Source organism: Rhinatrema bivittatum, chromosome 8 (assembly GCF_901001135.1).
Source record: "Rhinatrema bivittatum chromosome 8, aRhiBiv1.1, whole genome shotgun sequence".
NCBI classification, from domain to species: domain Eukaryota; kingdom Metazoa; phylum Chordata; class Amphibia; order Gymnophiona; family Rhinatrematidae; genus Rhinatrema; species Rhinatrema bivittatum.
In genome coordinates this window covers 2,685,675-2,710,343 of record NC_042622.1, presented here as the reverse complement: position 1 = coordinate 2,710,343, position 24,669 = coordinate 2,685,675, and the positions used below count along the sequence as shown (strand labels likewise).

The 24,669-nt window shown below is 48.4% G+C and overlaps 1 protein-coding gene across 2 annotated transcripts in view; it reads left to right on the top strand.

Moving 5' to 3' along the window:
• The window catches only part of TPX2 (TPX2 microtubule nucleation factor), a 246,042-nt gene extending 225,818 nt beyond the window's left edge, over positions 1 to 20,224 (top strand). For both annotated transcript variants that reach the window (XM_029612898.1, XM_029612897.1), the window contains exon 14: positions 19,796 to 20,224. In XM_029612898.1, the coding sequence (XP_029468758.1) occupies positions 19,796 to 19,906 (111 nt within the window). In that variant the 3' untranslated portion in view covers positions 19,907 to 20,224. The remainder of the gene's footprint in view (positions 1 to 19,795) is intronic.
• The last annotated feature ends 4,445 nt before the right edge of the window (positions 20,225 to 24,669 follow it).

Genomic DNA, 24,669 nt, shown 5'->3' with positions numbered 1-24,669 from the left:
TCCTTCCCCATTATTGGTAGTCGACTTGGACGATAGTCCATCTCCTCCAGGGATCTCCAGAAGTTCTTCAGCCTCTTTGGAAGTTTTTTCGGGACTATCCACAGCCTCACACCACTGCAGGGGGTTCTGCTTTACAAGACCCCCTTTACAGGAAGACTACCTGCCCTCCGATATCTGTGATCCTAGAGGACCGGATAGCGACATACTCCTCGTGGCATTACCTCCATCGGGAATTCAGCCGCAGCCAAGGCCGCCCCCTGCATCAGGTTCCACCTCTGAAGCAATATCTCAAATTTAAAAAATCCTGTCTCAATTCCTCACATCAGTGGAGCAGCAACACCAGCAACCACCTCACAAGCCATCTGCGACACCTTCATTGCCTGAAGGTTCCCCTATTCCGGGTCCTGCGCCTCAGGAGCAGCCGAGGAGGCCTTTACCTCCTGCGGAAGATCCCACTTCTTCTTCCCCTGGTTCATCAACGGGTTACCCATCTTACCCACAAGAGATTCCACCAGAACCAGTATCCCCTCCGGAGGACCTCACTTATTCGCAGTTTTTAGAAAAAGTGGGTCAACGACTTGAGGTGGAGACTTGGAAAATACCAGACCCTAGGTAAGAAATGCTTGGGATCCTTAAAATATTTGACAGCCCAGCCGAACCCATGGCACTATCATCCCACTCGGAATTGGATTCTGTGATGGAAAAAGCGTGGGAATCTCCCTTTTCCACAACACCAACTTCAAGAAAAACCGACCTTAAATATAGGATGCGAGATTTGCCTTTTTATACAACTGTCCAGCTCCCACGCGTGTCGGTAGTTGTTGGATCGGCAATGCATAAAGCTAAGAAGTCGAGGATACATTCGAACACCTCCCCAGGGCAGGATAACAAATGTCTAGATGACTTTTCAAGGAAGGTGTTCCAATCAGGCATGTTGGATGCAAAATTCAAAACCACCAATTATATGTCGCTCAGTATTTGTTTGAATGCCTACAATCTCTAAAACCCTTCTTGCTGGGTGGTTATATGGATGCTAGCCCCTCTTGGGAATTTTATGACATGGGGGAGAGCCTTCAACATCTTACATTCAATGTATGAGGGATGCGAAACGTCTGCAAAGACAACAGCTAATGCCATAGCGACAAGAAGACTGGCATGGTTAAAAGCAAGTGCCATAAGGGAAGATGTGCACGACAAGCTAGCTAATCTTCCCTGCCGCTCAGATAACTTGTTCGGTGACAGGCTCATTGAAACAGTAACAAAATTGAAAGAACAGAAAGTGGTAGTACTATCCTTGACCTCACTGCATGAAGGTTCATAGTCTCGTCATCAATTCATCTCTTATAGGAAACCTTACCCTAGGCGCACATACCGGCCTCAATATCAACCCAGCCGCCTTTCCAACAGGGTTCCCGCCAACGCCCTCATGCACCCCGTCAACCATGCCAAACGACAAACCCTCATCCCTCTAAAAACCAGCAGAGTTTTTAGGGCTACCCTTGCCACTGCTACAGACAACAGCGGTAGGGGTACAGCTGTCCCTTTTCCTTCCAGAATGGAACAGAATAACATCCGACTTTTGGGTCCTGACCATAATAAAGGAAGGATATTCTCTCAACTTTGCATCCCTTCCAACTCTCCTGCATCCAGTTCTATGAAACATCATGGTGCACATCGGAGACCTCTTCTTCAAGAGATCGTCCATCTACTTCAACAGTGCATACGAGAATTAACTCCACCCCAGTATCAGAAGGGGTTTTATTCACAATACTTCCTCATTCCCAAGAAATCTGGAGGGCTTCGACCAGTTCTGGACCTAGGCTCCCTCAACAAACACGGAGAGAGAAATTCAAAATGACTTCTCTCAGATCCATTCTTCCGACCCAAGGACTGGATATGCTCGCTGGATTTAAAGGATGCATATGCCCATATACCAATGCATCCCAAATCCTGGCATTACCTCTGTTTTCAGGTGGAAGAGAGACACTTTCAGTATGAAGTACTTCATTCGGCCTCTCCTCCGCCCCCAGAATCTTCACAAAATGTCTAGTGGTAGTGGTGGCACACCTCTGTCGACAGGGGTTCAGATATTTCCTTACCTAGATGACTGGCAACTAGTAGCCCCCGATCCTGCTCTTCTGCGAGACAATTTAATTTGCACAATAACTTGCCTAGACAATCTAGGCCTCCTGATAAACTACGAAAAATCAAACTTGCAACCTACTCAAACCTTGCAATTCATCGGAGCGCATATTGACACAATTCAGGACAAAGCTTTCCTGCCACAACCTCGAGCACTGGCTCTTACTACACTAGCCCATTGCCTGTTACACATGACAACTGCTCCAGCCCGTCAAATCCTAACCATATTAGGACATATGGCAGCATCCATCTATGTTGTCCTTCATACGCAATTACATATCCGTCGCTTACAATGGGGTCTGAAGAATCAATAGACTCAGTTGCTAAGACCACTATCCGCTCCTGTGACTTTAACAACCAGCTTGAAAATAGACCTACACTGGTGGATCACCCCACCAGCATTGATGGGTTCACCCCTGCGATCTCCTAGACATCAAATAGTACTCACCACAGATGTCTCTCCCACAGGGTGGGGAGCTCATCTCACCAACCTACAGACTCTGGGTTTATGGTCCAAACAAGAACGGAATCAACATATAAACCTTCTGGAACTTCGGGCTATCTGCAATGCCCTTCGAACTTTCAAACGCACCCTCGGGACCCAAGTTGTTATGATTCACACAGACAACCAAGTGGCGATGTTTTACATAAACAAAGGAGGAGGGTCAATTCATTGAGCCTTTGCAAAGAAGAGCTCGAAATCCTAGAATGGGCTCACAGCACAGGAATCTCCCTGCAAGCCACGTATTTACTGGGAATCAACAACTCCAGGGTAGACAAACTGAGCAGAATATTTCATCCCTACGAGTGGGAACTACATCAGGATGTAGCCAATTGAATTTTCTCTAAGGATCGACCTCTTCTCAACACAACAGAAAGGTTAAGATGTTTTGCTCATTATACCCCAGCCCCCACTGGCTGGCACAGGATGCGTTCCTCATCGATTGGTCGCAAGGTCTGCTTTACGCATTTCCTCCGATACCAGTAATCTCTCTCTCGGTCCAGAGGTGCATCGAAGACGACGCAGACTTGATCTTAATTGCCCCAGCATGGGCACGACAACCGTGGTACAGCTACCTAATTCAGTTGTAGATACACAACCCAATCCCTCTGGGTGACAGCCCCACCCTCCATACCCAAGAGGGGGGCTCAATGCTTCATCCACTTCACACATCGCTGAATCTCAATGCATGGGAGATTGAAAGGGTCATATTCCAAAGCCTAAACATTTCTCCTCAACTTCAAGATATTCTGGTCTCATCCAGAAAACTATCAACGAGACTAAGCTACCAACGCAAATGGGCGCGTTACACTTCCTGGTGTTTGACCGAAGGTACAGATCCATTCACTTGTCCACCAGAGTGTCTCCTGTCTTACCTCCACCTGCTCTACAGGGAGGGCCTCGCCACTGCCTCTCTTTGTGTTCACCTCAGTGCCATAGCGGCTTATCATGCTCCTCTCACGGAGAACCTATATCTTGTCATACCCTTGTCTCTAGGTTCATGAAAGGTGTCCTATATTTACGGCCCCTGACAAAGAAACCGCCAGTACCATGGGATGTTTACATAGTATTGGAGCATCTCATGCTACCACCTTTTGAACCGTTGTACACTTGTCATCCTAGGTACCTTTCCCGAAAGTCCTCTTCTTAGTCGCCCTCACCTCCGCGATGCGCATCAGCGAACTTCAAGCCTTGGTGCACTACTCACCTTACCTTGAATTTTACCATGACAAGGTTACACTGCGTACACCTACCCAAAGTGGTCTCAGCTTTTCACTTAAACCAGACCATCACCCTCCCAATTTTCCACCCAAAACCTCACGCAAACGATAATGAACGGCAACTACATTCATTGGACTGTAAACGAGCGCTAGCCTATTATAAAAAGCGCACTCACTCTGCTAAGAACCTCGCAACTCTTTCTCTCCTTCAGTCCAAATGCGCCAGGACTCCCTATATCCAAGAGAACGCGATCATCCTGGATCTCCAACTGCATGCGTTTCTGCTACCAAAAAGCGTTGAGTCCCTATCTTCCACACCTAAGGCACATAAAGTACATGCGATGGCTGCTTCAGTTGTTCACCTTGACATTTGCAAGGCAGCCACATGGTCATCGCTGCACATTCACATCCCACTACTGTTTGGCAAACAAACTAGGGACGACGGCAACATGGGGCGGATAATTCTGGAAAAGAGCACCTCATCTACTCAAGCAGGCTCATAAGAACTGTCCGCTTCTCTACTATCTATTGAGCGGTAACTACAACATAGTCACATTAAAACACTGCGCTCAATACTTCAGCTGGGGACTCCCAGACAGCATGGCTAATTTATGCTGCTTATCTATGGGAAAAGAGCAAGTTTGCTTACTGTTAACTGTGTTTTCTGTAGATAGCAGATGAATTAGCCATGCTGACCCCGCTCGCCTTCCGGACAGTTCAGCATTGCATATTGTCTTGCTTTGACACAGACTGAGGAGCCTCAGGGAAACGTGGGAAGATACAAGAAGGAACACCTTGCTTAAAAGACTTGGTGATCTTAGAGAGCTCTGCCACCTAGTGGCAAGGAGGACATACCCAGACAGCATGGCTAATTCATCTGCTATCTACGGAAAACACAGTTTACGGTAAGCAAATTTGCTCAAAGTGGAAAAAAGGGAGAGGGAGTGGAAAGCAAAATTGAAGAGTTAAGATGGAAAGTGTGAGATCAGGGAACTAAAAGGAGAAGTGAGTGAAGGCAGGGTAATTAGAGAGATGGAGGGGTAGAAGTGAAGAGATTAAGGAAATGAGATAAAAGCTGTCAGATGGAATAGGAAGTTTTAAATGGAAAAAAACTGAGAGATAAAATTAGAGAACCAGGAAAAGGCGTTTCCTAGCATGTAGCCAAATGGACTCAAGACCGGTGGGTTATGTTCTCCCCAGTACCTATACCCCAAGTAAATAAGGGGCGTTATTCCATCTATTTCATCGTACCCAAAAGGAGGGTTCATTCTGATCCATCCTGAATCTCAAGAGCTTCAATTGTCAACTGCGGATAATTCACTTCCGCATAGAAACTCTTTGCTCCGTCATAATAGCCACATGACCGGGAGGGTTCTTAACCTCCCTGGACCTCCAGAGGCCTACCTTCATATTCCAATCTGTCAAGATTACCAGCGTTTCCTACGCTTTGCGGTACTGGGCCGTCATTATTGGTTCCGGACATTGCCCTCCGATCTGGCAACCGCCCCCAGAACATTCTCCAAAATGATGGTGGTCGTGGTAGTGGCACTGAGGAAAAAAGGGATCCTGGTGTACCCTTACTTAGATGACTGGCTGATCCAGGCGAAGTCATTGGAAGAGAGCCTTCAGGTGACCAGCAGGGTCAGTTCCCTGTATGTACCCAGATCAGTCCAGATTCCTGGGGTTTTATTTATTTATTTATTTATTTATTTAAATTCTTTTAATATACCGATGCTCAAGACCAGGTCTTATCGTACCGGTTTACAGTAAACAAGGGGTAACCAGTTAACAGAGCAAACAACAACAAAAGTTACATTATAACAGGGAATGTAGAACTAGGCTGTTAGAGAGAAAATAGGTTAAACAAATTCTAACAAATTTTAAAAGTTAAGTTAAACAAATTCTAACTGGAGGGAAGGGCAAAAGGAGGAGAGGGTGCTTACAGGATAAGAATTTTGCCTGCCTTCCTGCAGATGGAGACAGAGAAAGTTTTGCAGGCACCGCCTCTTAACCCGGTGTGCCACCTGCATGTCTTCAGTATTTCTCTGTCTCCAGCAGATGGAGGTGGTACAAAACCTTCTGTATCTAGCCAAAAAAAAAAAAGCTAGAGGATTTCTTCTAACAGGCTAGAGAGCATAGTGTCTCCCAGGAGGTTGTTAGGTCCTGGGGGAACCATCTCTCCTGGTTGAAGGCCTCAACGAGCAGCGGTTGGGGACCCCAAATTTGCTCTGGCTGGTGCGCCAGGAGTGATAACCAGGGGACTGGCTCCCTCTCCTCCCAGTAAAGAGTCCTGGAGAGCCTCTACCATTTTGCCCACAGGGAAGTATTTGCTGTCTTTTAATGTTGTAAAGTTGTTTAAAGAGAGCTGGGGTTTGTAATGTGACAAGACACGAATGTGATGGAAAACTTTGATTTACAAACAAATACTTGAATCATGTTTGGTGTATAAACTCCGAAATGCTATCGAATATAATCTGAGTCCAGCATTGCTCTATTTGTGACAGCCATGAATTTAAATCTCCATCACATCAGCCGATCGAAGTTTCACCTTGCGCTAGCATAAAATCCAAATGAGAACCTGAAAGAGAGCTAATGTTAACATAGTAAGATCCAGACATTATAGAGAACTTTGTAAAATTACTGAATAAAGCTAAAATCACAATCAGCATTTAAACCACTTGGTGCAGTCGAGCGTAATTTGTAAATCCATCATTATCCCAGGACAAGCAGGATGCTAGTCCTCACATATGGGTGATGTCACTGACTGAGCCCTATTGCGGGAAAACTTTCTGTCAAAGTTTCTAGAAACTTTTGACTGGCCCTGTGAGGCCACTGAGCATGCCCAGCATGCCATGATATTCTCGGCCACAGGGGGTCTCTCTTCAGTCTTCGTTTTTCCATGCTGCTGTAGGCATTGCGGAGTAGGTGCCGTTGCGAGTCTCTCACAACAATTTCTGACTAAAAAGTCATATTTCTCAAAATTTTCTCCCATCGGGATCTCTCGGGGTTTCCACCGGCTAATGAGTACCTCTTTGAGTAAAACAGAAATTTTCTCTCATGAATTCCCTCATTTGTCATCGACAGCCATCGATCAAAAATGGCTATGGGCTTCAAAAAAATGCCCTGTATGTAACCGGACAATGTCCATCACCGACCCATACCTCGAGTGTGTGATGTGTCTCGGTCAGAATCAATATGTCAACACCTGCCCAAAATATGCAGAGATGATGGTGAAGGGACGGGAAGGCTCGTCAAGAGAAAATGGAACATTTGTTCCAGCTTCAGCCATCTCCCTCATCGTAGACATCTTCTCCGGTCGGAGTTCCCAAACGTATCTTGATTAAAAAACATTGTCCGGAAGGATCAGGGGATCATCCGTCTCCAGCGTAGTCGACGGCATCGATGAAGTCAATCGGCGAACACAAAACAAAGCATCGTCATCGACACCGACGTCAGAATCATCTCTTCCCCCGGAGGAATCGAGCGCAAAGCAGCCACCGAGCCAGGAAATACCGGTTCTTTCAACGCCTGGGCCTGTTCAAAAGGATACGTCGATTCCTGAACCTCCACAGGGCTCTGTGGAGGATCTGCCAGCACAACCTCCGCCACCGCGAACAACTGCTCTGACTTCCAGTTGTAACGCCGGAATTGTCTGATCTTATCAGGCAAGCAGTCATCTAGGCTCTTAAATAACAAGTAACCCCGGCGCTCCCGCCGATGCCAGTGACAATGCCAGTGCCAGGGTCGAAGTTGGTTCCTGCACAGAGGATGATTACTACATCGATTTATGCGCAGATACCGACGGGTTCATCGATGCCAACCCCATTGATGTCTTCGACACCATTACTTGCACTTCCATCGATGCCAACCTCCCGGCCATCGATGCAGCCATCATCTGGGGATCCAGAACGACCTGATTTGGCATTTTTCCAAAGTCTCTTGAAAAGATATCAAGAAGTTATCTATGCCCGTCCACCAAAGCCATCAGAGGACACTTCTCCAAGAATACCCTCTGATCCGCAACCAGGACCTTCGGGCCTTCATAAACAACAAAGATCTTCCCCACTCTTTCCATATAGGGATGATCCAGATGACACTTGGGATGATCAACATACTGATACATCCTCTGAAGAATTCATGTCAGAGCCTTCACCCCCCAGATCAAAGAAAAAAGTCTCCACCTGAGAATTTGTCTTTTACCACCTTCATTCAAGAGATGGCAGACACCATACCCTTTACCCTGGTTGTGGAAGAAGATACCAGGCAGCAGACATTTGATAAAGTTCCTCATGAGAGGCCTCAAGGATCTGTATTGGGACCCTTACTTTTTAATATATTTATAAATGATCTGGAAAGAAATACGACGAGTGAGGTAATCAAATTTGCAGATACAAAATTATTCAGAGTAGTTAAATCACAAGCAGATTGTGATAAATTGCAGGAAAGCCTTGTGAGACTGGAAAATTGGGCATCGAAATGGTAGATGAAATTTAATGTAGATAAGTGCAAGGTGATGATGCATATAGGGAAAAATAACCCATGCTATAGTTAAACAATGTTAGGTTCCATATTAGGTGCTACCACCCAAGAAAGAGATCTAGGTGTCATAGTGGATAACACATTGAAATAGTCAGTTCAGTGTGCTGCGTCAGTCAAAAAAGCAAACAGAATGTTGGGAATTATTAGGAAGGGAATGGTGAATAAAACGGAAAATATCATCATGCCTCTGTATCGCTCCATGGTGAGACCCCACCTTGAATACTGTGTACCATTCTGGTCGCCGCATCTCAAAAAAGAAATAATTACATAAGAACATAAGAAAATGCCATACTGGGTCAGACCAAGGGTCCATCAAGCCCAGCATCCTGTTTCCAACAGTGGGCAGTCCAGGCCATAAGAATCTAGCAAGTACCCAAAAACTAAGTCTATTCCATGTTACCATTGCTAATGGCAGTGGCTATTCTCTAAGTGAACTTAATAGCAAGTAATGGACTTCTCCTCCAAGAACTTATCCAATCCTTTTTTAAACACAGCTACACTAACTGCACTAACCACATCCTCTGGTAACAAATTCCAGAGCTTAATTGTGCGTTGAGTAAAAAAGAACTTTCACCGATTAGTTTTAAATGTGCCCCATGCTAACGTCATGGAGTGCCCCCTAGTCTTTCTACTATCCGAAAGAGTAAATAACAGATTCACATCTACCCGTTCTAGACCTCTCATTATTTTAAACATCTCTATCATATCCCCCCTCAGCCGTCTCTTCTCCAAGCTGAAAAGTCCTAACCTCTTTAGTCTTTCCTCATAGGGGAGCTGTTCCATTCCCCTTATCATTTTGGTAGCCCTTCTCTGTACCTTCTCCATCGCAATTATATCTTTTTTGAGATGCGATGGAGAAGGTACAGAGAAGGGTGACCAAAATAAGGGGAATGAAACAGCTTCCCTAAGACTAAAGAGGTTAGGACTTTTCAGCTTGGAGAAGAGACGGCTGAGGGGGGATAAAATCATGAAAGGTCTAGAACAGGTAGATGTGAATCGGTTATTTAGTCTTTCAGATAATAGACTAGGGGGCACTCCATGAAGTTAGCAAGTAGCACATTTAAGACTAATTGGAGAAAATTCTTTCACTCAATGCACAATAAAGCTCTGGAATTTGTTGCCAGAGGATGTGGTTAGTGCAGTTAGTGTAGCTGGGTTCAAAAAAGTTTTGGATAAGTTCTTGAAGTCCATTAACTGCTATCGATCAAGTTTACTTAGGGAATATCCACGGCTATTAATTGCATCAGTAGCATGGGATCTTCTTAGTGTTTGGGTAATTGCCAGGTTCTTTTGGCCTTTTTTGGCCTCTGTTGGAAACAGGATGCTGGGCTTGATGGACCCTTGGTCTGACCCAGCATGGCAATTTCTTATGTTATGTCGTGCCTTTAGACCCCACGAGTGATCTCTGGACCAGGGGTAGCAAACCGGATCTTCCACCTCTGGGGGAGCCCAGAAGTGGATCTATTCGCATTGCCCTGCAACAGAAAGGTAATCAGTTCTGCTCCTTGTTAAGTACAGATGGCACACCAGCCTTGGATATCTTTGCCTGCCATTGGGACAAGGGTCTTTTTTACGCATATCCTCAGATTCCCTTAGTGGCAATGACTTTCTTGATTGTCACGGCCAACCAGGGGCTATGAGAGGTCTGGTTTCTACTCCTGTGGGAGTTGTCCATTCTGAAACCAATCAATCTGGGGGCTTCCCCAGCCTCATTATGCAAGCCTGAGGCAGGTTGCAGCATCCCAACCTCAAGGCTATGTTGCTTACAGCCTGGATGTTGAGAGGTTAACTCTGTAACCACTCGATCTCTGAGGATGTCTCGGGTTCTGGTGGCTTTCAGAATGCCTTCCACTAGAAAGTCCTTCGAACTGAAGTGGAGGAAGCTTTCTGTGTGGTGTGAGCAGGCGGCCTTGGATTCGTTCTGCCCCACACAAAAACTGCTTGGTTACCTTCTACACCTATCAGAGGCTGGCTTGAAAATCAACTCAGAGTTCATCTAAGTGCAATTTGTGCATTCCACCATGGTGTAGATAGTATGCCCATCTGTGTACAGCCTACAGTTGTACGCTTCATGCGGGGTCTGCTTCAATTGAAGCCTCCCCTAAGGCCTCCTGCTGTGTCTTGGGACCTCAATGTGGTGCTAGCCCAGCTGATGAAAGCTCCTTTTGAGCTGCTATTCTCCTGTGACCTGAAGTACCTGACTGGAAGGTCATATTTTTTGAGGCGGTCACCTCCGTGCACAGGTTCAGCAAGCTCCAGGCCTTAGTGACTTATCTTACACTATTTTTTCATGACAGGGTAGTCTTGCATACGCACCTTAAGTTCCTGCCTAAGGTGGTAACTGATTTCTATCTTAACCAATCCAACTTTCTGCCCCTTTTCGCACCAAGGTAAACAAGTACTGCACAGTTTGGACAGCAAGAGAGCCCTAGCCTTCTATCTGGAATGGAAGAAGCCCATAGACAGATCTCCCAACTTATTTCTTTTGGTAGGAATAGGTTGGGAATTGCCTTTTCCAAACACACTATCCAGTTGGCTAGCAGATTGTATCTCCTTCTGTTATGCCCAGGCATGACTGCATCTTGGGGGTCATGTTGAAGGTTCATTCTTTCAGAGCCATGGGAACATCTCTGGCTCACTTGCGAGCAGTTCCCAAGGAGATCTGCAAGACTGCAATGTGGAGTTCTCTCCACATATTTGCATCCTATTACTGTCTGGGCTAGGATGGCCAATGTGACAGGTTCAGCCAGTCTGTCCTCAGGAATGTCTGAGGTGTAGAACCCAACTCTCCTTGCCTAGTGCCCATTGTTTGGGTTCAGGCTGTCTCCCACTCTTATCAACAGCATTGTGGTGGTTGTGCCTACTGGCACCTCGTTGGTATCTGTTGGTCCCTCTTTGTGTTGGGGAGCAGCCTATAGCTAGGTATTCCATGTATGAGGACAACCATCCTGCTTGTCCTAGGAGAAAGCATAGTTGCTTATCTGTAATAGGTGTTCTCCATGGACAGCAGAATGTTATCCTCACGAAACCCACCCGCCACCCCATGGAGTTGGGTTTCTCCTTGTGTTTTCATTTTTATATAATTCTATGTTATAAGACTGAAGAGGAATCCTGCATGATATAGAGCATGCTGGGCAGGCTCAATGTGTCTAGTCAAAGTTCCAGAAACTGGCATAAGTTTTCCATGCCGGGCTCCATCCAATGTCACCAATATGTGAGAACTAACTTCCTGCTGTCCTAGGAGAGCACCTGTTACAGGGAAGCAACTCTGTTTTACACTTATATGACCTGGGGTCCTCTAGAGAGAGTGACTTACAAGGGTACTCCTTGATAATGATTCTTTCATCCAGTACCTCCTGACAAAATGAAAAATTCAGATCCTACATTCAGGAATTTAAATTAGAGAGTGGAGGTGGTCAAACCCCCCCCAGAAGCAAAACAGGAAGAGTTGAATCCATTCAAAAATGTAGGAAAAGCAACTGGCAAGCTATGACCACAAATGCTCGTAGTCTGGGTAATAAAATCCCAGACCTGCAGGCCATAATGGTGGAGGCGAACTTGGACATTGCTGCTGTCACGGAGATATGTTTTACTGAGTCTCATGCACTCTTCACACATTTGGACTGTAAAAAGCCTTGGCTTATTACAAAAGCAGAGCTCAGACAATAAGACATACATCTCAACTATTTGTGTCTTTTAACCCAAATAATCCAGGACAACCAGTTTTTAAAAGAACTCTGTCAAATTGGCTTTCAACTTGTATTCAGTTCTGTTACTGTCAGAAATCCAAGACTTTATCAAATTCTTTTAAAGCTCATCAGATTAGAGCCACAGCCACTTCCATAGCACATTTACAGGGCATATCAATTCAAGACATTTGCAGAGCAGCGACATGGTCTTCAATGCATACTTTTACATCTCATTACTGCCTGGACCAGCAGTCTGCTGCAGACAGTGCACTGAGATTGGCAGTTTTATACCACATCCAAAATTCCTAATGCCTGTCCACATAATGTAGGTTGCACTTCATGATATCAAAACATTACATGTTGAGCAACCTATCTGCTTGGGATTCTCACGCTGCATGGCTAAATGAATCTGCTTATCGACGGGAAAAAGCCAGCTTGTTTACTGTAAATGGTGTTTTCTATAGATAGGGAATTTAACTATGCTTATGGCATCTACACTCACATCTAGCTTGAAAACAGACGATGGCTCGGAGCGTGAGAGCACCAGCGCAGGTGCAGTAGAAAAGCTCTTCGAGCTATGAGAGTAAAGCTCTGCCTTGTGACGAGGATGACATCACCCACACTGCATGGCTAAATTCCCTGCTATCTATGGAAAAGGAAAATTAGGTTCTTACCTGATAATTATCGTTCCTGTAGTACCAAGGATCAGTCCAGACTGCTGGGTTATGCCTCCCCTCCAGCAGATGGAGTCAGAGAGAAAACTGAAAGCACCCCCTAGATATACTGGTGTGCCACCTGCCATCCTTCAGTATAATTGATATCAAAGCAGAAGAAATGGATCATCCTTCCGCCAAAAATTAACTATGGCCATTGGCTAGATCAAGTAGTAAAACTCTGCAAAAGTAAGCATTAACATCGCTCAAACACTACTGAGCCAACAAAGCAAACAAAGCCAAAAGGCAACAAAATGAATAATCACTTACCGTATCAAGTTATCGATACCTGAAAGAGTGGAAAAGATACTGTTACGAGTGGACTCTCCTGAAACACCATTACTGGGCGGGCGTCTGGACTGATCCTTGGTACTACAGGAACGAAAATTATCAGGTAGGTAACCTAATTTTCCTTTCCCTGTACGTACCAGGATCAGTCCAGACTGCTGGGATGTACCCGAGCTGACTTAAATGGGGTGGGACCCCGAGAGTCCCGCTCGAAGTACGCTGCTTCCAAAGGAAGTAGGTGACGGCCCTCGAACATCAACCCGATAATGTTGAGCGAAAGTATGCAACGACTTCCAAGTGGCCGCCCTGCAAATCTCTTGGCTCGAAACCAGGTGACTTTCTGCCCACAAAGTCGCTTGAGAACGGAGAGAATGGGCCTTGAGCCCCTCAGGAACAGCCTTACCGCCACCAATGTACGTGGCAGCGATCGAGCCCTTCAACCAACGGGCAATAGTTACTTTGGATGCCTGAAGCCCCTTCCTGGGGCCATGCCACAAGACAAACAGATGAAAAGCCCGTCGAAAATCATTGGTAAATATCGCATGAGCACTCGACGAACATCCAAATGTCTCAAATCTGACCCTTGAGAAGACTGTAGTTCTGTCGCCGAGAAGGAAGGCAATTCTACCGTCTGATTTACATGAAAGGCCGATACCACCTTAGGTAAGAAAGAAGGTACCGTACGCAACGACACACCTGAGTCCGAATTACACAAGAACGGTTCTCTACATGAAAGAGCTTGCAACTGAGACCCTACGAGCGGACGCGATCGCCACGAGAAACACCATCTTGAGAGTTAAATCCTTTAAGGAGGCCCGCCTGAGAGGCTCAAAGGGGGCCGCATTGAGGCCTTTGAGAACCAAGTTCAAATTCCAAGACTGGCAAGGAGGCTGCAGTGGAGGACGCAAGTTCCGAACACCACGTAAAAAGCGTGCCACGTCTGGGTGACAGGCGAGAGAGGACCCTTCAACCTTTCCTCTCAAACACCCCAGAGCTGCTACCTGAACCCTCAGAGAACTGTAAGCCAAACCCTTCTTCAAGCCGTCCTGCAAAAACGTAAGGATTTGAGCTACAGAAGTCCGGCGTGGCGCAATCTTCGAGACACCGCACCAGGAGTCAAAACACCTTCCACACTCTAGCATAAGAAAGCGTAGTAGAGGGCCTCCGTGCCCGAAGCAGTGTGGAAATGACAGGCACAGAATAACCCTTTTTCCTTAATTGTCTCCTTTCATAAGCCAAGCCGCCAGACAAAAGCGATCCGCCAGATCTAAAAATACCGGCCCTTGCCGAAGGAGGTTCGGAAGATGACTGAGACGTAAAGGCCCGTCCGTCGCAAGATGAACCAGATCCGCGAACCATGGTCTTCTTGGCCACTCCGGGGCCACTAAAATCACCCGACCACGATGCGATTCTATGCGTCTTAACACCTTGCCGATCAGAGGCCATGGAGGAAATACATAGAGGAGGACGTGACGAGGCCATGGAAGCACTAGTGCATCCACTCCTTCCGACCCGTGCTCTCGCCTTCGGCTGAAGAAACGCGCCGCCTTTCCATTGTGCCGAGTCGCCATCAGGTCTAGGTGCGGAATCCCCCATCGTAGGGTGATGAGACTCATTGCCTCGGCCGAGAGCTCCCACTCTCCGGGGTCCAAGTGTTGTCGACTGAGATAATCCGCCTGAAAGTTGTCTATGCCTGCAATATGGGTGGCCGCGATGCGGGACAGATAGCGCTCCGCCCAGGTCATCAACAACGCTGCTTCGGTCGCCACCGGTCGACTTCTTGTACCGCCCTGGCGATTTATATATGCTCCCGTGGTTGCGTTGTCAGAGAGGACTCGAACCGCCCGACCGCGTACCAGGGGCAGAAGGTGGCGCAAGGCTAGACGTACCGCTCTGGTCTCCAGACGGTTGATGGACCAAGAGGCCTGGCGAGGGGACCACGTTCCCTGTACCGCTCTTGATTGACAGACCGCTCCCCAGCCCGTTAGACTGGCATCCGTCGTCACTACCACTCACTGAGGAGGATCGATATCTACCCCCTGCAAGAGGTGGTCCGGGATCAACCACCAAGCTAGACTGGACCGAGCCGGTTCCATCAGCGGCAACTGGGCACCGTAATCCCCGGTTTTCTGGTCCCAGCGAGAAAGAAGAGCTGTTTGCAAAGGACGCATATGCGCAAAAGCCCATGACACCATTTCCAGAGTAGAAACCATATGTCCAATGACCTGCAAATAATCCCATGCCGTAGGTAAGGGGAGATCCAGTAGGTTCTGTACCTGAAGCATCAAGTTCTCCAGTCTCTGCTGAGTCAGGTATACCTTGCCCACCAAGGTATCAAAACGTGCTCCCAAAAATTCCGAACACTGACTCGGAACCAGCTAGCTCTTTGCAAAGTTGTCTACCCAACCTAGCGACTGCAGTTGCTGAACCACCACCTGGACTGCTCGCTTGCACGAGTCCTCCGACTTCGCCCGGATAAGCCAATCGTCGTGGTAGGGATGCACCAATACTCCCTGACGGCGCAGGAAGGCTGCGACTACGACGAGAACCTTGGTAAACACTCTCGGAGCTGTGGCTAACCCGAACGGGAGGGCGCAAAACTGAAAGTGTTCCCCGAGCACCATGAACCTCAGGTACCTCTGGTGGCGCTCCCTGATCCCAATGTGAAGATACGCCTCGGCCAGATCCAAAGAAGCCAAAAATTCTCCCCTGTGGACGGCCGCAATAACAGATCGAAGAGTTTCCATGCGAAAACGGGGAACGCGCAAGGCCCTGTTTACTCTCTTCAAATCCAAAATTGGCCGGAACGTACCTTCCTTCTTTGGAACCAGGAAGTAAATGGAATACCGACCTGTTCTGGTCCCGTCCGGCGGAACGGGCACCACTGCCCCCGGGGATCGTAACCGGGCCACGGTTTGGGCTATTACCAGTTGCTTTTCCGGAGGACCGCAAGGAGATATCATAAAAAGATCCCGGAGGGGCCGAGCAAAATCCAACTCGTAACCGTGACGCACCACGTCGAGGACCCACTGGTCTGAAGTGATCTTGACCCATTCCTCCCAAAACTGGGATAACCGGCCTCCGACGCGTGGGAAGGAGGAATGGGCCCGCGCGCCTTCATTGCGCAGGTTTGCCTGTGGCCAAACCCTGCGAGGAACCCATTCGTTGTGGTAGTCTGCCTCGAAAGGAAGGAGTCCAAGACTGAGACCTGGGGCCCTGCTGCCTTTGGGGAAAAGATCCACCCCTTCCCGTGCGAAACCGGCGTTGCCCTCAAAATCGGGACCGCGTGTTTCCAAAAGACCGCAATTGTCGGGGCGTGTCCTCCGGCAACTTATACACCTTATTGTCTCCCAAGTCTTTGAGTTGATCCAACTCCTCACCAAACAACAACTTCCCCTTAAAGGGAAAAGAAGCTAGTCGCGACTTAGAAGAGGCATCTGCCGACCAACGACGGAGCCACAATAGTCGTCTGGCCGCAACAGCCGAGGACATAGTGCGGGCCGAGGTCCTTAGCAAATCATACAGGGCATCCGCTGTATAAGCAACCGCCGCTTCCACACAATTGGCCTGCTCCGCCTCTTCCGGCGGGAGTTCTTGTGTGGTTAGTAATTGTTGCACCCAGCGCAGTGTGGCCCTCTGGACCATACTGCTACAAGCCGCAGCCCGGACTCCTAAAGCCGCTATCTCAAAAATGCGCTTTAATAGGACCTCTAACTTCCGGTCCTGGAGATCTTTCAAGGCTACCCCTCCTGTGACGGGAATGGTAGTATGCTTAACCACCGCAGTGACTGCCGAGCCAACCGAAGGGACCTTAAAAATCTCTAACGAATCCGAGGGCAGAGGATATAATTTATTCATTGCCCTGCTAATGCGCAGGGATGCCTCTGGAACCTCCCATTCCTTAGATACGATCTGTAATACCTTAGAGTGCAAGGGAAAGGTTTGCGGGGGGGGGGGGGGCTCTCAGACCCGCCATAGCTACGTCCCCAGTGGAAGTATCCGTGTCCTGCTGCGGTGCTGGGATCTCCAGCTCCTTCAAAACATGAAGAATCAAATAGTTCAGCTCGTCCCTGCCAAACAGGCGTAAAACCAGGGGGTCATCCCCTTCGAGAGACCCCTGAGCGTCGGAGATGTCGGCCCCTGCCCCATCCGGTGAGCCCTGGGTGAGATCCGGGAACCCCAGATCGTCGGCACCCCCAAGGGAACAAGCTCCTGATTTGCCCGGAGCTTCAGCCTTTTCCTGGTCTCCCGATTTGTCCTGCACCGAGGACACCTTAGGCACTTTTAGAGGGGGGGGGTTCGTCTGGCTCCCAGCCTGCTTCTGCCTCCAAAAAAGCCTGGTGCATCAGCACAAACTTGGTGGAGAAAGGCACCTTCCTTTTAATTGATCCCCCCACAGGACGCACCGGAGGGGGGGGGGGCTCTTGGGGCATCAAATTCGGAGCCACTATGAGGACTCAAAGCCGGCGGTGAAAGCGGAGGAAAATCCTCCTCCTCAGAGGCAGAATCAACATGCTGCCTCGTGGACAAGATGGCCGCCGGCTCCCCCTCACTGGGAGGCGGGGCCGACGATCGCGGCGCCGACAGCCTCCTCAGCCGTTCCGAGGAGGACGGATCTGCGCCGCTGCGGGCTGCGCTCGGCCCCCGGGAGGGTCCCTCGCCCCCGGTAATGCAGCGGGAGCAGAGATCCTCCTGGGAGAGTCGCGCCCCCGCCCTACCGCAGGCCATGCAGGCCGAAGAACGCGGCATCGAGGAGGCAGAAGAAAAGCACGCCAAAAAATAGGAGCCCTGTGCAAGCGCCTCTAACGCCGGGTGAAAACCTCCACCCCCTCCGGAGTCCCGGGTCAGGCTAATTACCAGCGCGGCAGGCTAGGGCTGGAAATGGATCACTGCCTGCTACCAACAGGGCTTATGTGTCCTGCATCCACTTTTTTTCACTCTCTTTTTTTTTTTTTTCAAGTAAAGCCCTCTTCAGATCAAAGTCTGGAATCACTGTGCTTCTGGGGGGGGGAGTGTGACCGGCCCACCGGTAAACTTTCTCCCAAGACCAAAAGGGACACTAATCCGGGTAAAACAATGAGAGTCAAGCTCTCAGTGCCTGCCTGTACGCTGCGCTAGCAAAACCAACAAACAACTGCTACAAAAATATCAACTTTTTTTTTTTTACACTACGCAAGGAAGAGAATAAAACCAGTTGATCTAGCCAGCACAGTTATAAAAATCATAAAGAACACCTGAAAGATTGTTTTAGTCAGAACAGACAGGACCGCAGGTTATGCCTCTCAATCTGCTGGAGTCAGAGGAAATACTGGAGGATGGCAGGTGGCACACCAGGATATCTAGGGGGTGCTTTCAGTTTTCTCTCTGACTCCATCTGCTGGAGGGGAGGCATAACCCAGCAGTCTGGACTGATCCTGGTACGTACAGGGAAACACCATTTACATTAAGCAAACTTGCTTTTACACAAATCAGATATTTTTTTTTTTATTGGGTTTCTAGAGAATTGGATTGAGGAAGAGGGCTCAGTTTGGATTTCAGCAAAGCTTTTGATACTGTCCCACATAGAAGTGTGAATAAAATGAAAAGCTTGGCAGTGAGCGCCAAGGTGGTGGCATGAATTGCAAACTGTGACTAATAGGAGACAACATATGGAACCTACTCTGAAGAGAGAACCATGTTAAGTGTAGTGTCATAGAGATTGGTGTTGGGATCAGTTCTGTTCAATTTCTTTGAGTGGGATTGCGGAAGAGATAGAAGGTAAAGTTTGTCTATTTGCAGATGATAGTAAGATCTGCAATAGAGTGGACACGCCAGAAGGAGTAGAGAGAATGAAAAGTGATTTAAGACAGCTTGAAGAGTGGTCGAAGGCTTGGCAGCTGTGATTTGATGTTAAGTACACAGTCCTGCATCTTCTAGGATGTGGTAATCCAAAACAGTTTTATATGATTGTGGGTAAAAGACTGTGCACTGTCCAAAAGAGGGTTCTTGGGATAATAATCTGGTGATCTCAAGATGACAAAGCAATGTGACATGGTGATAGCTAAAGAAGAAAAACCAGTAAGAAAAAGGAAATGATGCCCCTGTATCTGTCCTTGGTGAGGCTTCACCTGGAGTACTGTGTTCAGATCTGGAGATCGTCTCTTAAAAAAGGATAGAGATAAAATGGAAGTGTTCCACAGAAGTAGACGTGGGAAAGCCAGTGCTTATCGCTGGGAGTGAAATATAAGAAATAGATCAACTATTGGCAGTGTGATGGGTACTTGTAACCTGGACTGGCCGTTGTCGGAAACAGAAAGCTGGACTTGATGGTCCTTGGTCTGACCTACTATAGCACTAATGTTCTTACAGCGGTTTGTTAATTAGGAGAATAGAAGGGAGCAGGCTCTATCTGTCCTTCCCAAAGGGGCATAGGGTATGAGACGTCCTTGGAATAGCTCCTATTTCTAAAAAGTTAATTATAAAAGTTATTACTTGTTCTGATCAGTTGATTTTGCTTTGATGATAGATATACTAATAAGGTTTACTAACTTATGTACTGCATTATGTCATGGAAAATTTGTAGTTCTCTATCTCCATCTGCTGACTGGGAGGCATAATCCATTTGTCTGGACTGGTATGTTAAGATTCAAGAAATAAAATTGATCAGGTAAGATTACAATTCTTAAGGTGGATGCTTAGACTGATGTGTTCTTTTCTTTCTAGGTTCATAAGGCACAACCAGTTCGTAAATACAAAAATGTTGAGGTGAAAGTCAGCGAGTTGCCTCTGACCAACCCCAAGTCTCCCAACTTTTCAGACAGATTTCAGTGCTGACACATACCAGAATTTTCCCAGTCCTTTGTGATTTCAGTCATCTTGGCTACCATTGAATATTTTTGGAGGGGAGGAATTGGATTCTTATGTAAAATGTTTTCCTGTACAGTGTACACATTTTATGTAAGCAGGTAAAGAATTTTCTTGCCCTTTTTGATAGTGTGAATAGAATAACTACACAAACTTCTAAAGTCAGTCACATGGTGCAGTATTGTCTTCATGCATTTTTTTTATGTTTCCAATTTTTGTGGCTATTGTACACAGTTGAAAGTATTTACCTTGTCACCTTTTAATAAAACAAATCTTTTACTAATGGAATCTGGTGTCCTCCTTTCCCATGATATGTTAATTTTGTGTAATACATTGAAAATGCTGAGTAGAATATTAGTGCCTTCATTTGGTCATCTAGTAACACTGAAGGGACTCGTCTCTCCAAGCTGGTAGAGATTTGAAGTCTACTGTACATGAGTGGGAATTCCTATGCAGGCATTGCCTCATGAGTCTCCTCATTTTCTTTTGTTTAGCACAGCATGGTAGTGATCTGTCTCCCCTTTATTTTTTCTGAAAAAATCATAATCTTCCTTAGATAATTTTTTGGTAATTTAAACTTTATTAAATTTGGATAAATATTTCAAGAATTCAAAGAAAAAGTTAGAGTATAAGTAGATAAAAAAAAGTAGAATATAAGTAGTAGTATAAGTAGTATAAGTAGTATAAGTAGTATAAGTAGTATAAGTAGATTAAAAAAAAACCCCTTAAATAAATAAATAGATATTTTTACTTCATTTAAGTTGCCTCTCTGCCTAGCGTGTAGCAGATGGACTCAGGAGCAATGGGTATAGTGTGCTCCTGATAGCAGTTGGGAGACAGATCAGATTTCAATCTGATGTCAGCCCTAGTACATATACCCCTGCAGGAAGTGCAGCTCTTTAGTATTTTCCGTCTCCATAGCAGTTATGGACTCTATGCACACTCACACAGCGTTAGAGTAATTTTACTAAAGAAATCCAAATTAAGAAATCTTACCTCTACAGACGAGCCCCGCTCTCCTGCGGTGACATCTATTGGGTCCCTCCCCCAGTTGAGATATCCCGGAGTGATTTCTGCGATCCCTCGGAGGTAAGCCTTGGTCCGGCGGCCGACCCTCGGTGAGGACCTAGCCCCCGACATCAGGTGAGGTTGAGAGGCAGCGGGTGTAGCCTCTAGTGCGGCGCTGAAGGTATTTTCCCTCTCCCTCCGCAGCCGGAGACCGCCCAGAACGAGACTGGGAAGCGCCAAGACAAGGTAAGGTAGAAATCTATTTAAAAGTCTCCGGTCTCCGAAGCTCGAGGAGACGCACAGGTCGCCAGCCGGGACCAGTGCCACCAGGTTGATCTGCCCTAGCAGGGCTAGATGCCAGTCAGATCAGAGGGTCCTCCCACGTGCAGACCCTTCAAGGTGGTCGCCATATTGTCCACGTGGTCGCCATCAACATCTTGTTCTGTTCGCCACCCTGTCCGCTGTTCCGATACGTGTGCACAGAGATGAGCCGTGTGCACAAATACCTTGTGCGCCCAAGTACCAGGCGCACAAGCGACGCGCATAGCCACGCGCTTACGGTACTGGGCACATAACTTCGCCTTGTGCGCACAACAGCACACACATTTACCTGAGCACGCACCCAACCCATACGCACACCAGAGCGCACAACTGTATTTTACGCGCACAACCCATGGCACCACAGGAAAAGAAACTCAAGGATCAGGGCCTTTGCCCAGCATGCCACATTAGAGCCGCACAGCATGAGGAGGCCACTGCCCTGTCTATACAGTGCGCAGAGGCCCTAGGGGATCCAACTCATGGCCCTCCCCAGCCGGTACCAGGCTCCAGCCTCTCAAACGGGGCTCCCCAGGGACACAGCGCCCCTTAGTCTAGACCCAGCATCTATCTCCTGGGTGGAATTCTTCAAAGGTCTGCATACCTTCATCCACATGCAACTGGGGCCTCCTATTATACGGCCACAGGGTGCACCAAAGGACCTCAACATAATAGGACCCTCTATGCCCAGGGAAGTGATCCCACCATCCAGAAGCCCCACCTTCAGGAACACAGACAACATAAGAACATAAGAAAATGCCCTACTGGGTCAGACCAAGGGTCTATCAAGCCCAGCATCCTGCCTCCAACAGTGACCAATCCAGGCCATAAGAACCTGGCAAGTACCCAAAAACTAAGTCTATTCCATGTTCCCTGTACGTACCAGGATCAGTCCAGACTGCTGGGTTATGCCTCCCCTCCAGCAGATGGAGTCAGAGAGAAAACTGAAAGTACCCCCTAGATATACTGGTGTGCCACCTGCCATCCTTCAGTATTTCCTCTGACTACAGCAGATTGAGAGGCATAACCTGCGGTCCTGTCTGTTCTGATATTTTTGTAGCAGTTGTTTGTTGGTTTTGCTAGCGCAGCGTACAGGCAGGCACTGAGAGCTTGGCTCTCATTGTTTTACCCGGATTAGTGTCCCTTTTGGTCTTGGGGGAAAGTTTACCGGTGGGCCGGTCACCCTCCCCCCCCCCCCCCCCCCCAGACGTACAGTGATTCCAGACTGATCTGAAGAGGGCTTTACTTGGAAAAAAAAAAAAGAGTGGATGCAGGACACATAAGCCCTGTTGGTAGCAGGCAGTGATCCATTTCCAGCCCTAGCCTGCCGCGCTGGTAATTAGCCTGACCAGGGACTCCGGAGGGGATGGAGGTTTTCACCTGGCGTTAGAGGCGCTTGCACAGGGCTCCTATTTTTGGCATGCTTTTCTTCTGCCTCCTCGATGCCGCATTCTTCGGCCTGCACGGCCTGCGGTAGGGCGGGGGCGCGACTCCCGGGAAGGGTCCCTGCTCCCGCTGCATTTCCGGGGGCGAGGGACCCTCCCGGGGGCCGAGCGCAGCCCACAGCGGCGCGGATCCGTCCTCCTCAGCGCGGCTGAGGAGGCTGTCGGCGCCGCGATAGTCGGCCCCGCCTCCCAGTGAGGATTTTCCTCCGCTTTCACCGCCGGCTTTGAGTCCTCATAGTAGCTCCGAATTTGATGCCCAAAGAGCCCCCCCCCCCCCCCCTCCGGTGCGTCCCGTGGGGGGATGAATTAAAAGGAAGGTGCCTTTCTCCTCCAAGTTTGTGCTGTTGATGCACCAGGTTTTTTTGGAGGCAGAAGCAGGCTGGGAGCCAGACGAACCCCCCCCTCTAAAAGTGCCTAAGGTGTCCTTGGTGCTGGACAAATCGGGAGACCAGGAAAAGGCTGAAGCTCCGGGCAAATCAGGAGCTTGTTCCCTTGGGGGTGCCAACGATCCGGGGTTCCCGGATCTCACCCAGGGCTCACCGGATGGGGCAGGGGCCTACATCTCCGACGCTCAGGGGTCTCTCGAAGGGGATGACCCCCTGGTTTTACGCCTGTTTGGCAGGGACGAGCAGAACTATTTGATTCTTCATGTTTTGAAGGAGATGGAGATCCCAGCGCCGCAGCAGGACACGGATACTTCCACTGGGGACGTAGCTATGGCGGGTCTGAGAGCCCCCCCCCCCCCCCCCCGCAAACCTTTCCCTTGCACTCTAAAGTATTACAGATCGTATCTAAGGAATGGGAGGTTCCAGAGGCATCCCTGCGCGTTAGCAGGGCAATGAATAAATTATATCCTCTGCCCTCGGATTCGTTAGAGATTTTTAAGGTCCCTTCGGTGGACTCGGCAGTCACTGCGGTGGTTAAGCATACTACCATTCCCGTCACGGGAGGGGTAGCCTTGAAAGATCTCCAGGATCGGAAGTTAGAGGTCCTATTAAAGCGCATTTTTGAAATAGCGGCTTTAGGAGTCCGGGCTGCGGCTTGTAGCAGTATGGTCCAGAGGGCCACACTGCGCTGGGTGCAACAATTACTAACCACCCAAGAACTCCCGCCGGAAGAGGCGGGGCAGGCCAATTGTGTGGAAGCGGCGGTTGCTTATACAGCGGATGCCCTGTATGATTTGCTAAGGACCTCGGCCCGCACTATGTCCTTGGCTGTTGCGGCCAGACGACTATTGTGGCTCCGTCGTTGGTCGGCAGATGCCTCTTCTAAGTCGTGACTAGCTTCTTTTCCCTTTAAGGGGAAGTTGTTGTTTGGTGAGGAGTTGGATCAACTCATCAAAGACTTGGGAGACAATAAGGTGTATAAGTTGCCGGGGAACAAGCCCCGACAATTGCGGTCTTTCGGAAACACGTGGTCCCGATTTAGAGGGCAACGCCGGTTTCGCATGGGAAGGGGTGGATCTTTTCCCCAAAGGCAGCAGGGCCCCAGGTCTCAGTCTTGGACTCCTTCCTTTCGAGGCAGACGACCACAACGAATGGGTTCCTCGCAGGGTTTGGCCACAGGCAAACCTGCGCAATGAAGGCGTGCAGGCCCATTCCTCCTTCCCACGCGTCGGAAGCTGGTTATCCCAGTTTTGGGAGGAATGGGTCAAGATCACTTCAGACCAGTGGGTCCTCGACGTGGTGCGTCACGGTTACGAGTTGGATTTTGCTCGGCCCCTCCGGGATCTTTTTATGATATCTCCTTGCGGTCCTCCGGAAAAGCAACTGGTAATAGCCCAAACCGTGACCCGGTTACAATCCCTGGGGGCAGTGGTGCCCGTTCCGCCGGACGGGACCAGAACAGGTCGGTATTCCATTTACTTCCTGGTTCCAAAGAAGGAAGGTACGTTCCGGCCAATTTTGGATTTGAAGAGAGTAAACAGGGCCTTGCGCGTTCCCCGTTTTCGCATGGAAACTC